The sequence below is a fragment of the Balearica regulorum genome, chromosome 1, assembly GCF_011004875.1.
Source record: "Balearica regulorum gibbericeps isolate bBalReg1 chromosome 1, bBalReg1.pri, whole genome shotgun sequence".
In the NCBI taxonomy this organism is placed as follows: Eukaryota; Metazoa; Chordata; class Aves; order Gruiformes; family Gruidae; genus Balearica; species Balearica regulorum.
Window position 1 is genome coordinate 194,248,009 of NC_046184.1, and position 16,952 is coordinate 194,264,960.

General features: G+C 36.4%; 1 protein-coding gene across 1 annotated transcript in view; it reads right to left on the reverse strand.

The window, feature by feature from the left end:
- Positions 1-16,952, reverse strand: part of BRCA2 (BRCA2 DNA repair associated) — a 40,767-nt gene that overhangs the window by 15,256 nt on the left and 8,559 nt on the right. Inside the window, exons 10-16 of the mRNA XM_075742044.1 lie at positions 14,705-15,889; positions 9,007-13,812; positions 7,714-7,806; positions 6,148-6,217; positions 5,333-5,751; positions 4,412-4,602; positions 3,610-3,797 (exon numbers count right to left, since the gene is read on the reverse strand). Coding sequence (XP_075598159.1) covers positions 3,610-3,797; positions 4,412-4,602; positions 5,333-5,751; positions 6,148-6,217; positions 7,714-7,806; positions 9,007-13,812; positions 14,705-15,889 — 6,952 coding nt within the window. The remainder of the gene's footprint in view (positions 1-3,609; positions 3,798-4,411; positions 4,603-5,332; positions 5,752-6,147; positions 6,218-7,713; positions 7,807-9,006; positions 13,813-14,704; positions 15,890-16,952) is intronic.

The window sequence follows — 16,952 nt, forward strand, 5'->3', positions numbered from 1 at the left end:
TTGTGGTTTGGGCTTTTTGGTTTTGTCTCCTTTTTTTTAAGCATGCACATGGACAACACGTTTCAAAGAACTTTCAGTTACTACTGAAGAACTTTCTTCTCTCCATTGAGTAACCGCTCAAATGGACTTTCATGCTGTGTTGAGTCTAAACTGTACCACCATGACCTGCATGAGCTGGGTTGAAAACATCTGTTTTTTCCAGCTCTCACAGTCACTAAGAAGGCCACTTCATTAAAGGAGGAAGAGAAAGAATTAGACCAGATTCAAATAGCTGAGCCATTAGACAGATTAGAACACAAGTCCAATCAAAAAGTCAATTTCAGACTTGTCAGAAAGCCTCGAGAAGATTTTAAGGAACTGTATTGCAATTGGGTGAGGAAAAGAAACAATTTAAAAGCCAAAAAGTCATACATAGCAAGATAAGAAGCAGACATGACCAACAAATTAATTATTACATTAGAAGACAGCAAAGCAGTCTCAAACTTTAGGAGATACTCTCTAATCTTTTGTGAAAGACAATGCGATTCAGGAGTTAAAGCCAGAACTCAGTTCAAGATTAAGATCCTAAATAGAGATGCCTAAACAAAGCTGATGGAAATCTAGTTAATATACTTAGAGGGATAAAAAGACTAATTCAGCTGACCAGCCAGGAGGTATTTATTCTTAACCATATGATTTAACATATAACAAATCCAGAGGAGAGACACAAACCGAAGGTAACCTCCTGTGGAACAACCTCTACAAATTGCTCAAGAGTGTATCTGGTATTCGGGGTCAGATTGACACTGCCACCCAGAGCAGGTTCTGACACCAAAACCACTGTGGCTATTCCGGGATATTTAGCAGTATGTTGGTGGTTTCTCTCTTCTGTTTCTGAAAAATGAAAGTGTAGAAAGCCATATATCTCATGGCCTGACCACAGAATTATGAGCACATCTGAAAATTAAGAAAAGCTTCCACTGGAACAAGAAGTTGGACTGCCTAAAAAGGCCAATATTTGGCACATTTAGGCATAAGATGTTTTGTGCAAATAGTTTAATACCTTTCCCATTCACAGGAAAATTGTGTAAAATTAAACAAGATTACCTGCAATAGGCCTAAGCAGCAGATTGCAAATACACTGATTGAGCTGGATGCACTGTTCCCAGAGATCCACTGCTTCTTGACAGAAACAACCTCAAACCTCATGTTTCCTATTAATTTGTATAGCAGTGATGCTCTTCAGCCTAGAAATAGCAATTTCGCATGCAAAAAGAAGGACCGGCATGCTTTCTAAAATGCACGCAACTCCAGAACACTGACATGTAGGCAAGAGGCCCTGCACAGTAACTGCACATGGATGAACATCTCTGACAGTCTTTTATGCATCTACCGTAAATGCTTTGCAGGAACATTCCATCTAGCAAGGTATATCCCCAAAACATCCAACAATCGTGTCACCACTGGAGGGAAAGGCAGAGTCAGGGCTAGCGTTGCTAATAGCAAAATACTTGCCAAATGGGGAAGAAACAGACAAGTAACAAGTTAGGTCAAGTTCTGCATACTCTGCCTGTGAGTGACTACATAAGTGCACATGCCTACACGTCCCAGAGCAGTCTGTGAAACCAGGCATGTGATGCCACAGGGTGCAAAATGGAACAGTAGGAGGATTAGCTGTGCCTCATCAGTATTTAGAAAAAAACACCATCAGTTTTAAGGATTGCTCTGAGACAAACTTGGTTTACCATCAAATAGAGAGACTTGAGAACTTTCAGAGCAGCATGCAAAAATTCTTAGAAACCATTTCCAAACAAGTGAAAGACAAGAGGGTGATTGGGAATGGCCAACACGGATTTACTAAGAGCAAATCATGCCTAACCAACCCAATTGATTTCTATATGAAGTAACTGGTGCTGTGGGCAAAAGGAGGGCAGTGGATGTTGCATATGTTAGCAAGAACTTTAACAATTTCTTACAGTCTCTTTATCACAAAATTGGTAAGATATGGGCTGGATAAGTAGATAAGGTGGCTGGAAAATTGGCTGGACTGCTGAGCATAAAGAATTGTGATTTGACAGTACAAAGCCCAGCAGGTGGACAGTAACTAGTGGCACCTCTCAGATATGGATATAGGGACCAATGTTGTTTGATGTCTTCATTAACATCCTAGATGATGGCACGGAGCCATGGCACTTGCAGCAAGTTTACGGATGACACCAAATTTGGGGAAATGGTTGATAAACTGAGGGACGGGGTTACTATTTAACAGGACCTGGACAGACTGGAGAAACAAGCTGGCAGGAATCGCATGAAATTCAACAAAAGCAAAGTCTTGCACCTGCGATGGAACAACCCCATGCAACAGTAACAGGCTGGGGCTGACTCTCTGGGAAACAGCTTTGCAGAAAAGGACACAAGGTCCTGGAGGACAAGATGACAACCATAAGGCAGAAAGCAAATTTTTTTTCATGAGGGAGTATAGATCACAACATATTCTATACATGTGGAAGTACATATCTTATGCTAGTCAATGAGATTACTGGCACCAAATTAATCAACTCAAACTTTCAATTAAAAGCAGTCCTTGAGCTTAGAACAGACCCATCTCTGTCACACTTTGGTACTACAAAGCAAATGTTGCAAACCTCTTAAATTCTGATACTATGCAGGTTGGCAATGCATGCTTGACCACAAGTATTACTCAAATACAGATCCCTGTCTTGAGTGTTTGTGTGAATGCATGTCAACACTGACAATGACTTGAAAAAAAAAGAGCATCTCCAATTTATGGAAGAAATCAGAAAATAATGGTTAAGTATTTTCTGAAGTTTTGCCAGAACAACACTACGTTGGTAGTTCCTTGTTCTGTGGCATATGCTTTTGATGAAGTTATAATGTACAAACTTGCTTACAGTAAAACAAAACATAATTTTTATGAAAGTGTTTAGGACAGATGCACTCAACGCTATTTTCAGCTCATCTCAAAGGACCTGCAAAAGGAGGGATAGAAGGACCAGGAAGAGTGCAAGAGCAAGGATTGTTTGTGCACTTTTTATTTTTTGCTTCTTATATACTGAAAGGAAAGCTTGAATGAATCAGTGAGTTTTACTACTGAAGTCTTGGCTTCCACCAGCTTTAAAAAAAATTATATTGAAAAACCATATTTTTAGCCCCGTCCTACCAAAAAAGCCCTAGGCACCTCCCCAGTCAACTGTCATTTCCCTCAAGAAACTCTAGAGCCCAACAGAAATAAATCCTTTTCCACTTGAAAAAAAAAAAAATCTTCAAAACCTATTAATGCTAATTAAAAAAAATGGTAAAGTGCTGAATTAACACATAATAGTAATATTTTTCTAGACTATTTATACTGTTGAAGAATCCCCAGAAATTTTCTAAATTTACTTTGTATGCTTTCGTTAATGGTCAGTGAAGACCACTAACAACATTAGTCTACATAGTAAATTTACCATCCTACAATATCCTTATTTACACTAAGAGATATACTAAAAATGCACAGTAAAAAAGTAGTCAGAGGCTTTAAGAGATCACTGTGTTGGATTTATTCTAAGGGATAAAAGAATCACTAACTAATAGATAGCATCCTTGTTTCAAGTTCCTAAGTCACAGTACCTGTAAAACTCCTTTTTTCCAGCTTTTCCGTCATCTGTAGGTATTAGCCATCCTCCATCAGCAAGTTGCATCCCATTTCCAGCTAATAAATACTCCTTACTGAAAAAGTCTTTGATGAGAAACTGGAAAGATTCTGCATTGGTGCTATTAACTTGTACGCAATGTTTTGAAACACCATATGTGTAAAGCTGCAAAAAATTAGATGAAAAAGACAAAATAATGACAATACAGTAAGAATTCAGCTGAGAGCTTTTATATCTAATGTTACAAATTCAGATAAGACATTTCCTTGAGGTTGAGACAGCTTTTGTCTGACCACGCCATTTCGTATGTAATCCAAGGACAATGGAGGAATTCCCAGCAATTATTTGAGCAGAACAGCAGCACCACAGTGTGCTTTAAGTTTTTAAAAAAATTCAATAGGTTTTGTACCTGTACTATATCAAAACCAAGAGGCTTATTGATATATACTTGCCCAAGCTTAAATTTGAACTGTGTGTTATCTTAAAACAGCTCTTCACATGGGTTAAAAGTCAATAGCAACTAATTGGTGGATTTTTTTCCTTGTTTGATGCTTCACTTGTTTGATTGTAACACTACAGAGACATTTACGACCCTTATTATTTGGAATAGTCTTAAAACCTGCAGAGATGCAAAGCTACTTAAAAACTGTAGCAACTGCTATAACAGCTACTGTAAATACTTATCTCAAAATTGAGGAATGTATCTATTCAAAAGCTACTGAGCTTTTGTTGCTGAAGGAACAGATCCCAGGAAAGACAGTTAAAAGGTATCAATATACCTCTTCTGTAGAATAAAAGCTAGGAGATTTCTCTTCTACTGCAGTTTTCAGAGAGATTCTATTTTTTGCAGATGTTTTAATGGCATAAAGACTGCCTGGCTGTGAACTAATATTTTGCCTATATTTCCTTTTAATTCTCGTTTCCTGCAGATCTCTGGCACAGCGGAGATTTGTCATCATCTTGACCATAGCTGCAAAGAAAAAAAAAAAAACCAACGTAAAACCATCAAAACCTTTTTACAGTATATATTGATTTAATGTATACAGTTACACTATAAAAGCAGATTCAGAGAAGTGTGTTTTCTAAGCCACTCTGCAGATTTTTAGAAGCTGCAACAGTCTCAATATTCAAAGTGTAATGTGTTTTAAAATAAGTAGTTTTACTGAAGGCATTTGAATAATATTTATATGAAATGAATATGAATAAGTCCTTGAACTAAACTTAAATCCACATATTTTTCTCAGACTGAACTCTATCTTCATAAAAAAACTCCAAATGAACCGAAATTAGTTGATGATGACTACAAAGTCTGTAATCCTGAGATTTTGACCTGTAAATACAGGATCTAATTCTGCAAATGCTCATGCACCTGTTCAAATATACACAATGAGTCCTTCTGAAAAAGTCCAGAATATTTGATTGTAATAGTTAAAGAAATTATACACACTGGAACACTTAAGAGAGCTTAGAAGGCATAAACCCACATGCTAAAGTCAAACAGTTGAGCATTTAAACTCTGCCACTTTGAAAATGACACAGCCATTTATAAGGTTAAGCCTACATTTTAATTGGGGAAAAAAAAGCTTAAAAAGAAGCTTCTTGTTATTTGAAAAAAAGAAGTCTGACAGAATACACAAACTCCTTAAAGGTTTGATTCTGATAGTATTCACAATACAAAAGTGATCAAAATCTGAAAATACCTAAATTGTCATTTTCTAGGTCACCGTCTGCTGCATGCTGGATGCAAGACTGATGATCTTGAGGTTCAGCAATATTTTGTTCAGTTGTGATCTGATTTAATTCTGTTTCTTCAGTCATATTTTTGCTGATCGGCAAGTCACATCTTTTGCTGCTGCCTTGTTCACCCATAGAAAACGTCAGCTTGGTTTTGAAGGGTGGAATAAAAGTTTTTGCAGTTTTGCCAGATTTGTACAAACTTCTTGCTTCTTCACTCTCTTTTGCTGATGTCTTACATGGAGTAGAAAACCCTGAAGTACCATTTGAAGACTGCCTTAGCGCACAGTGCTGAAAAATGGCAGGTTTAGATTTGAATCCTTTGAAGTCTTGATCTGGTAGGGTAAGGGTAGGCTTTTTGACTTCTTGCCTTTCTTTAGTAGCCCTACAGAGATGAAAACATTTAAACATACAGATTTTGGCTTCCTGACAAAAATCTTGGTCAGGATTTTGATATTCTTAATTTAGTAATACAACTTTCAACACTACATCAATAAAAAGACAAAATATCAGTCTATGACATCTTAAAAACTGAATACTTCATTTCTATCTATCGAGAAAAGATAAATACAAGTGTAAAATTTGTTTAGCATCTCGCTGGTCTACTGTAGCAATATGTGTTATATGGTAATTTAATATGTTTCTTTTGAAGTAAAATTATTAGTCTTTTATAAGGTTGGCTAGCAAATTATTACCATGTATTTTTAAAAAGTTACAAAAGCTTGTAAGGTTTTAAGAAATTGCATTAGAAGAACTCTACAATATATCATAAATTTCTCACCCAAAAGGTTGACAAGTTATGGGTTTTAAAGGAACATGGTACATAAATTTTCTTCTGTCTTTGAAAATGCCTATAAAATAATTAGAAAAAAGTTTGAAATGGTTCATTACACGGATAGATATTTACAGCACATGTTCTTTCTATATTAATGTTATAAATATATATGTAAATATAAATATATATGTATAAAAAATATATAGAAAAGTTTCCAGAGTGGATTTAAACAGCTTTGTTCTTCCCCCTTACTCCCCAAATAAAATCTTTGTATATAACGTCTTCACGCTAGTTGCGGACAGATCCGAAGGGTAAACAACCACAATGCTGAACTCTCAAAAGTTCCCATTTGTGAGCCTGCAAGATGTTTATAGGCTCCTGAAAGGAAAACATTTATCATACAGTTAATTCCAGGTAGGCTCACAATTCAATTTAGAACTCTTTTAGCAATTTTTTTTTTTTAAAGTTACAACAGAAAAAGGCACATTTGCACAAACTCCTTCCATCACTGAACGGCATGCTTATCTTTAAGCAGCGGGCTTCGCCACTGCTTAGTTTACCAACATAACTATATCATGTCTGCCTAGAATTTAATCTCATTTGTGCTATGCCCTTGGGCTGCAAAGAGGAAGTTTCATATGAGAAGTCATATATACAAGATGCCACATGTTCTAGAAGTCAGAGGCAAGACTGTACTGTAGATTAGAACTGTTTTCAATTGTTCCACCAAAGAATAACACTGTTCAGATCCTGCTGCAGGGTAGGATAGTATTTACATACGAAGGGTATAAAATTATTCTCTGGCAGCAACTTACAAATGCCATTTTAAACTTTAAATCATGGGGTTTATGCTTAGAACAGATTTAGGACAGCATTCAGGAATCAATATACTGGTTAAACCAATGTATTTGATGAATCCTGCTACAGAATTCTAGGTGAAAGCATGCACCTTAAAGAACATGTTCCTTAAAGAACACAGCTTAGCTCATAACCAAAAGCTGTAGCCAAAATCACATTATCCTAATACCCTAATCACTAACTAGCTTCACATAAAGCATCAACTCAAACTTTAAAACCTTGATTTCACTTTCATAAGCCTCTGGCTTGAAATATTAAAAGCATGTGTAACACAGACACCAATCAGTAAGTATATTCTTCACAAATTATTGTATGATGAAATTACCAGTACCATCTTATTTTCCTGTAGATATAGTTTTTAATTGAGAAATTACAAATCAATAAAATCTATTCTTCCTAGTGAGACTAGAATTTGTGAGATGTAGGATTGTGAGAAACTGGATAAAATCTTACCGAGCTGGAAATTAAACCAGAGTCCTTGCAAAAATAGTGCACTGTAATATATTTAGATTCTACACAATGAGGCATACCATTAATCACATGATTTCAAGTCAGCAGAGACATTATCATAGCAGCTTTCCTGAATTTTCATGACTGTATTGATAAAAGCAGTTAAGCAATCTTATTATACGTTAGTTTATTGGAAATTGAAGAACTCTAAACATAGGAACCGACATCAGATTACTGCTTCAAACACAACAAGACTAGAATTACCTTCAGGGGTGCTTTTCGAAGCGTTCAAAGGTCTGGGGGAATTCTTTGTTCTGTTAAATTCAAGCAGTAGCTGTCTTTTAATTGGAGGCTCTCCTAGGATAAAACCACAGATTTTTAAAAGTGATGTTCCTTTTTTAGTTCAGTTTCTTACCAATACTGTATAACTTAATTATAATTTCTAAATAAAATGTTCAAGAAGTCAGAGCAAGCAGAAATATCAAGTTTTCAGATCACGTGTCTGTATTAAAAGGCTTTTTCGAACACAGAGCTACTTGACCACAAGTTGCAAGTTTCTTCTATACAGAATGAATACAGTGTTACCAAGAATGATTTCAAGACTCCATATAATGAAATCTGTTGCAGAATCTTTTGTGGCCAGTAGGTCTGTTCCAGCCAAAATTTGTGAGCCTTAAGTTATCAAACATACTTGAGACAGTCTTGCCTGGCAGACCACAGCACCACAGTAGACTTCAGCAGCACAGCTCACCTGCACCTTCTTTTGTACTTTCAATAATCAGAGTCCCTACAGAATTTTTGAGAAGTGTGTAACACATCTTCTACAGAAGCTGTAACAAAGGATGTGGTTCAACTGTGCCACAGATGTTTCAAGGTGGACTGACAGAGTCCTATCTGCCTTTTCACATCTACCCAAACTTTCCCACACTAGCCTGCCCAACCTTTGTACCTGGACTTGTGCAGCTAGGCAGCGACTCTGTTGCCATCTACCCTTCCATAAATAGTTTTCAGCTGGTCCAGGTCCCTGAGCAGGTCTGGGTGACTGTGCAAGCATTAAGTACCAACACTTCAGCCCTGAGACAGATCAGGTTTAGATGGTGAGAAACTGCACTTTTAGACCAACAACTATTTTTCATACCAGACTAGCAATCTCAATAGAAGTGAAACATCGTCCTCACCTACGAGGCACAAAAAAGTGAAAATTAAAATAGTGCTACTCATTTTTCATGAAAAAAAACCTAGATTTGTGCAGAGAAAAAAAAAAGTCGTCTGCTCAGAGAAAAGGACCAGTAGCTGTCTTCCAAAACTTTATGTTAAAACAGCAAAATCTGCACACCTTCAAAATTACTAATCACAAATTTAGCTCATACTGCACATTTAAGGCTGGAAAGGGTGGATGAACTACTGCCTGCAGCAAGAATTTTTCTCATTGACGCTTTGAGAAAGAACCTCAACTTGTATATGACCTAAAACCCAATGTGACATGCAAAAAAACCAACCTCCAAACAATCCACTGTGCAGAAATATGGAGCTGAACAATACAAGATAAAGACCTACCAAGTGAGTTTTTTTCTTCGAAGTGCCTCTTCCCAAAGGTCTTATTTTGAAAATTTTTATCCAGTCTGCCACTGAAGGACTGTGCAGCATTAATTTGTACTCCAGAATCTGAAAGATCGTCTTCCATAAAAGCTCTTGCACTTTCTACAGCCTCTACTTCCAAGTAATTTTTTGGAGTTTGGAGAAGATTGATACTCATTTCTGCATTAGCAGTAGCATGGCATGAAACCGCTTCAGATTCTGTTTTCATCCCCAGATTCAGCTGCCCTTTTCCAAAAGGCGTAGTCTCCTCTTGTTGCAAGCTATTTTTAAATAACGTTAACTGCTTGTTTTTCTTACTATGTGGTACATACTCAGGCATTTTGACATGGTGAGTGCTTGGGAAAGACTTCATTTCCTCAGGGTAGATGCTTTTTAAGTCAAAGTCTTCACTGCAGCTTTTCTCAGTTTTGAATTCTGAGATCATTTTATCAGTTAGAGAATTTACATGTTGACCACTCTCTTTAATTGAACTAAGGTGATCTGTAATGCCAAGTCCACTGCTTAAAAAGTCATCAGATTCTTGTAAAATTGCCTTTGCTTTTTGGTAGGCATTTTTAGACACTGTTACCTGCTTTCCACTTGCAGTGCTGAACCCAAAAACTGGATTTGAAATCAATTCAGCACTGGCATTTTCTTCCCCTTTTGGCAACGCTATCTGCGTCTTCCTAGGAACTACTTCAGTGTGCATTTCAGTCTTCTCCACATCTTCCTCAACTAAATATTCTTGTACATGTGATGAAGGATTACCTTCCATTTCAGAAAAGAGCTGTCTTGCTTTCCTGAGTGACTCTTCTGAGAGTTGTACAGGCTTACCACTTGCTGTACTAAAAAATCCAAGATTGCTTATAGAAGAATCCGACTGCTTTATCTGCTTATCTGGAGCAGGCAAGTGCCCTAAAAGCTTAATATTCTGTTCAAAGCATCGCCTCTGAGAATTTGAAAGAGACTTTGCATCTGCAAATGCGTTCATATCTTGGTGAACATTTTCACTAACACTTGCATTTACTTTAATAAAGTGGGATGCAGCTGAATTAATCTCTTCACTTCTTGTAGCATTTAAAAACTTAGCAGAATTAGGACACTCAGCATGAATGATGGAAGATGAATTTCCAGCAATTTCTGTTTGATTAGTTCTTGAGTTAGTCTCAATTTTGTATTTTACAGATTCGCTGTAGTCTTCTTGAAACATTTGCCTGACTCTTGCTAATGCACTTCCCGAAACAGAAACTGCTTTACCTTTTGCTGTACTAAGCACAATTTGTTTCATATCATCCTTTTGAATTTCAACATTAAGTAATGTTTCTTTTAAGCTGGTTAAATTAGCGTAATCTTCAGGAAGACTGACTAGTGACTGGCTTTGGCAAGCACTAACTATGGTGTCTGCAAAGCAGTTTGTATCAGCACAAGGTTCATTTAAATGTTCTAAGTCAAATTCCTTATTGTTGCAGTTCAAATGAGAAGAGCTACTTTTTGAAGTTAAGAAGAGGGATTGATTAGATTTATTGTTACTATCCTCAACAAATAAAGTATTTTTTGTATCTCTAGGCACAGAATTATCTGCAAGGTCATCTGATACCTTCATTAAATGCAGAGATGCAGCAGAGTGCGCAGGAAAATCATGCATGTTTTCTGAATCATCCCTCTTTTTTGCTGAGTATTCCATCTCTCTCCCTGCAAACAGTCTTCCATCTTCATACAAACGAGTTCTACTTAAACAATTACTGTCCTGCCCAAGAAGCGATTCTAGCTCTGACCTTCCAGGTCTGACATCAGCTTTTTTATGTGCATACGAAGTTACCAAACTTCTTTCACAATCTTCACCTAGATTAACAAATGTATCTACTTTAACAGTATCAAGAATCACAGCATGTTTAATGGGAGTGCTCTCTACTGTCTGCTTAAGTTGATCTCCAGGTTCTTCAGGAACAAGCTTTTTATTAAAATTTTCCGGGTCACATTGAGCAATGCTTTCAGTACATAAATCACAGCCTTTGACACAGTTTTTACCACATTTCCTTTTCTTTAAGAGGTTCTCAAAATTGTCATTATGTTCCTTTCCTACATCAACATTTTCTGCAAAAAACTGTTCAGCTTTAGCCAAAAATCCATCAGCAATTGCTATTTTCTTGCCACTAGCAGTATGAAAACCAGTCAGGTAATTCCCTTTCACGTCATTTTTTTCAACATCCACCTCTTGCTCGAAATGTACTTGATGATGTCTGTAAGAACCTATTTTTATTCTGCTTTCATTCACTAACAGGTTCTTATCACAGGTGGTGTCTTCTCCTTCCATATTTTTATGACTTGTCTTTTGTTTATCAGAGTTCTCCAAAATATTTAGGTCTCTTTCTCCACACTGTACATTAAGCAAGTGTAGAGAATGATCCAGAGCTGCATCAGAAATGGATACATCACCACCAGCTGGAGTGCAAAAACTTTGTGACAAGTGTTCATTTTCCCCTCTGTCGTCTTTCTGATTAGGAGACGGGTTTTCCATTTCATCTGATCTGCTTAAACTATGTTCTTCTGCGGTTGTAATAGCGTCTCCTACGCATGTTACATCCAATGAGTCCTCTTGCAAACTACCTTCAACTCGGCAATCTCCTTGATTCAAAAACTGTTTGGAAGTTTTATGATTCTGGTTATGTTTTTCAATGGATGACAGACTGTTGATGATAGTGTTAGTATTACTGAAATGAACATTTTCATTATCATTTATTGATCTTTTTGTTTGATTTTCCATATCTTCCTTGAATGGTGTACTAATACTTCCCTCATTTTTCTCCTGTGCATGGTGGGAAACGGAACCTGTGTGGGAAATAGCACCTATGCTTTTGAAACCTGAAACACAAACCGTTTTTCCTTTGTTTTCTTTTGTCAGGCATCTGACAAAATTACAGTTAGAAGACATAGGTCCATTTGAATTGTGACATCTAGTACTAGTTGCAGAAGATTTAAACAAATAGTTATCATCATCCAAGTCTCTGAAGAGCTCTGCAGATCTGGTCAAAGCCTCCTTAGAAATATTTATTTTTTTACCTCCAGCTGAAGTAAAGCCTACAAAATTAGAAAAGCTGTCCTGTTTAGCTACTGGAAAGCTCGCATCAGATATTCTATTTTCATTTCTGTCAAAGTTAGTAGAAGTAACCTTTTTGTCACTTTTATGAAAAATCACTGTGTTTTCTTTTTTGTATTCTAGCACATTAGAGTCTTCATTTATGTTTTCCTGCTTAGTACAATACCCATCATTTTTTACTTGATTTTCATACTTAAAAGTGCTACAGAAATCAGCATCTTTCCTTGTTACAGAAGTATTTTCCACATCTGTTGTTCCACGTGTTTTTATAGTTCCAAACTGTTGAAAGACATGACTCTGTATCATGTTACTTTGCTTTCTAAACTGTGTAAATTCAAACTGACTTCCTGTTTCTTCCAGGATACTAGAAAGTTCAGCAATTTCAGCTTCTTGGCTTGCTGTCAAAGTTTGATCTTTTTCTTGCAAGGATTGTTGACTTCTAGGAAAGCTTTTACACAAGCCAACTTTATGTGAAATAAACTGTGTATGCCTGGGCTCAAGAAAACTTGTCTGTGAATCTAAAGAATCAGATAAATTACTGCCCAACTTGCTTTCTGAATCTGCGAAAAATGTATTCTCCTTTTTAACTTGATTTGAAAAGTTTCTGACTCTTTCCACAGAAGAGGCTTCAAAGTACTCATTTTCAATATCTTTGAACAGCATTCTGCCTTTTGCTCTACTGACTTCAGAGAATTTAATCTGCTTATTGGAAGCAGTCTGAAAGCCACCAAAGCCCAAATTCAAACTGCATGCATTGAGATTTCCTGATGATTTCTCTTTATTCTTTAGGTCCTCCTTTGACTTTGTGCTGGAATACATAGGTGCTACTTGTTTATCTTCTTCAGAAATTACTTCATTTAAAGAATTATCATCTATACAATCTAACAGTTCTTTAGCAATCTCTACAGCTACATTATTGCAAGCAGCTGCTTGAGGGCTTTCATTGTTTTCAGCTGACTTTGCCTCTTGATTGTTGGCTGTAACTTCTGAAAAGGCATCTGCATCTGTTTTGTCCCCTTGTTCTAGTCCAGTACTTTCATTTTCTGAGCAGTTTATTCCCAAAGGTGCAAGTACTTCTCTGCTAAATACTGACCACTGGTCTGTAGCATGGCTTTTATCAGTTGATATTTTATTGCAATGATCAGCACTGACTCCATTTATAGCAAAGTCGATCTGACTCAAAGTATTATTGAAACTGTCGTTTGTCATAGACGTAGTGTCGTGGTGCACATCAATCAACCGTTCATTATCCCTAGGAGAAGGCAACGCAAGTTGTTCTTTAAGGCTGTGAGGTACAGTAGCTCCATTGCTCACATTAGCACTCATGTACTTGTCTTCCTCACTTTTCTCTAGGCAACAGCCTTTATGGAGCAATCTGGAACGCTTTCTTGCCATTAGGCATGCTGAGGTTAGAACTTTACGTTTGATATTTGAAATTATTTCACTATTTAAAGAATCTGTTGTGTCTTCTTCCTGGGTATTAGATACTTCTAGGCATTTTAACGATGTAGCAGATTGAGCCTCTCTTGCATTTTCCCCCAAGACTTTCAGGTCTTGTTGCTTCAGCCTATCGTTGAAGGAATTATTAGATGAGTTATCCATTATATCCATTTTTAAAGTAGAAGTGCTGATATTACTTTCCTTGATATTCGATTGCAAATGCTTTCTCCCAGCAAGAAGCAAGCAGCCTGCAAGAGAAGACATTACAGAAAAAATCATGTTAATAAAATAGTTCTCATTTATTCAAATAAATGCAAATTCAGACTTACGTAAAATTTTGGCCCATAAGATCATTTCTACACATGCTTAACAACGGTACCATAAATAACACTTTTGTTTTCAAATGGGAATGCCTTGACAAAACTGGAGATCTGCTTAATCTAATTATGTTCTAATAGCCAGAAACAAGTGAGTAGCCTGCAGTTAATGCTATGTTAAAAAAATTTTCTCAGTTTTTAGTTGTAATGAAATTTGAAGAGATGGGCTTCCATTCCTTGTGTCTCAACATAAGGATTTGTTCTAAAATTTAAAGAGAAGTACTTCAATTCCTAATATTAAGTAATTCTTATAGCAAGGACAACAGCTTTTAAAAATAGGAGTATGTGCTTGCTTTCATCATATAGTTTGGTTTTTGAAATATTTTGTGCTTCTGGTAGAAACAGATGTACAGTCTTAAACCCCCTAATTTTAGAAAAATAACAATATAACTTTACCATTCTTTATGATCTCCTAGCAGTTACCAACTCAGACAGGGTGGCCCCTGAGATTATGGATGTCTAAACAGCATTGACAAAGATAATTAAGCTTGTCAATTAGAATAATGGTTCAAGGTGGAAGTTTCTATTTCAGAAACTAATCTGAGACTAAACCAATAAGTTAGTACCAGACTATTTGAAAATAATGTTATTCTGTCACTATAACAGACCAATTCCTTATCTTGATTCACAGACTAGTCAGTTGCAGAACTACTTTATCACAAACACAAGATTCTACACAATTTTATCTGAAACATTTACATAACTGGTCCTTAATAAATAAATAGAGAATCCTCCACAAATAATGAAAAGCTTAATAATATACCTTGGTCAGCAACACTAGCCACATGACAACCTTTAAATTCACACAAATCAGGTTCCAAATGTGGTAATACAGGATGAATAGGTGATTCAGAGGTTACTTCTTTCTCTATTTTTTCTTCTTGATACAGTAAAGTATTATTTATTGTATAAATAAATCTCTTGGATCTCTTACTCAAGCTGGATAACCTATTTAGGCTTTTAAAGCCAGACTTTGTAAGATTATTTTCACTGTTTGTTAAATGTAGGTCATTACAATTATCTGGAGATGTAGCACTACATACAAGTGGGTGAGACAGAACATCAGTTACGACAGATTTAGAAGCTGCTTTTAAATGCTTGGAAAAGCTGCCATTGTAGACTACAGAATACTCCGTGACATTTGTACTTTCAATTAAAAAAGAATTACAGTTTAAGAAGCTCATTTTGGAAACCTTCTCAGCTGCACATCCTTTTAGTAACTTTGGATCTCGAACACTCAGAGACACAGATTTTACTGGAGTTATTTCCGATGCTGGGTTGTTTTCAGAATTTTTCACTTCATAGCACTTTTCTGACAAATTGACACTCAACAGCTTTTGTGCTTTTATCAAGCCTGAAGTATTCAGTAAAGATGTTTCCACAGCATCATCCTTGGTAATTATCACTGACTTCTCTTCTAAATTTTTCTCTCTACATAAGTCAGAGGGTGGAGAGCTACATATAGACATTTCCAAGTGCGTTACATCAAGATCAGATAAGTTCAGTTGAGACCACTGGCTTGATGAAGATTGCACGTCTTCTTTCACAAGCTTCTCATCCTCAGATGGCTTGTGTGTTCTATAATCTTTCACATCTCCTGCGATCCTAAGTGACTCCAACTCCTTTTTGTGTCCTATTGAACAGCAATCTTTATCATCCCTTGTATCTTCATCTGTGGTTTGGAGTAAAGAATCCTCCATTTCAACAGAGTGGCTTTTTTCAGTCCAGCTAGTCATCTTCACTTCCTGTGAAATGCCAGTCTTTCTTCTCATAGGCTGCTCAGACTGCTCCCCCTTTCCTTGTGCTTTATCTGTGTTTATTTCACATTTCTCCACTGCATCTGGAGCATGTGGCATCAGCAGAAGAGTTCCATTGGACTTAGCAGGCATGCTGAATGTATCCTCAAAGCTATTCATCTCACCAAATATGCCATCTAACATCTCCAACTCTAAATAGTTTAGAGAAGATGGGAAGGAAAAGAAGTAAAAAAATCAAGTTTTAGTGAAAAACTTAGGAATAGCGTTGTGTTTTTACAGGTAAATACAGCTTTCAATTTTATGGCAATTACCTTTATTCAGGAGTGAGTTTGAAAAGATAAATCTATATGTCTTTTAAGCAGGTTACTCTCCAACAGCAGCTGTTAGAGGAAACAAAAGGCAAAGGACATACATGCAGATGCCCTGGCCTCCTGAGGACCGTGGTGGTGAAGCACATTGCCAAGATGAAACCTAGCTGTCTCAAAAGATTTTTTTCCCTACTGACAGGAGAATGAGAAGTAAATTTTGCAAGATAAATATCTAGATTTTTTTCCTCCAAACTTTGTATCAGATGGTAGGCAATGAATGCCTTAAGAAGCTGCCTATTTTGTCTATAAGTGGCAGCTAAGGAAACTGTTATTTAAGGATCAATTTATTAAACTATCTTTTGCTTTGATATAGATTAGTATAGTATCTAGAAAGATTTAGAAAAGCTTCTCAATTTCTTAATTGATTAGGAAGTTTTTAAGAAGTTCCACATGATTGGCACAAATATTAGAAAGATAATGAGAATTTTTTGTTTGTGTATAGAAATAATATGCAGTGGGGGGAACGTAACCTAAACTCTACTTTGTAAACAGCCTTAAAAGCTTATACATACCAAATAAAAATATTACCTTCTCAAATGTAGGAAACCAGACCCACTTATCAAAATATTTCATATTCAGAAAGATAGCTAGGTTTTATTTTATCTTTCACAATTCTTACATGTACCACCAACAATATTTTAGGGCAGTCCTATTCAGATAAGGAGACATACAATCCTAAGGATATATTGTCCTGTCTAGCCTGCATCAGTCTCTACAGCACCCTTTTACACCCACACATGCTGAATAAATTTCTGTTAATATTTTTCCCTTCTGCCATCATTTCTCAACAAAATTTTTTTAAAAAATCACACTAAAATGTACATTTTCACTTGTTCACTAACATGATCTAAGAACACAGAATGAAAACATCTTTTTCCCTTGGCCG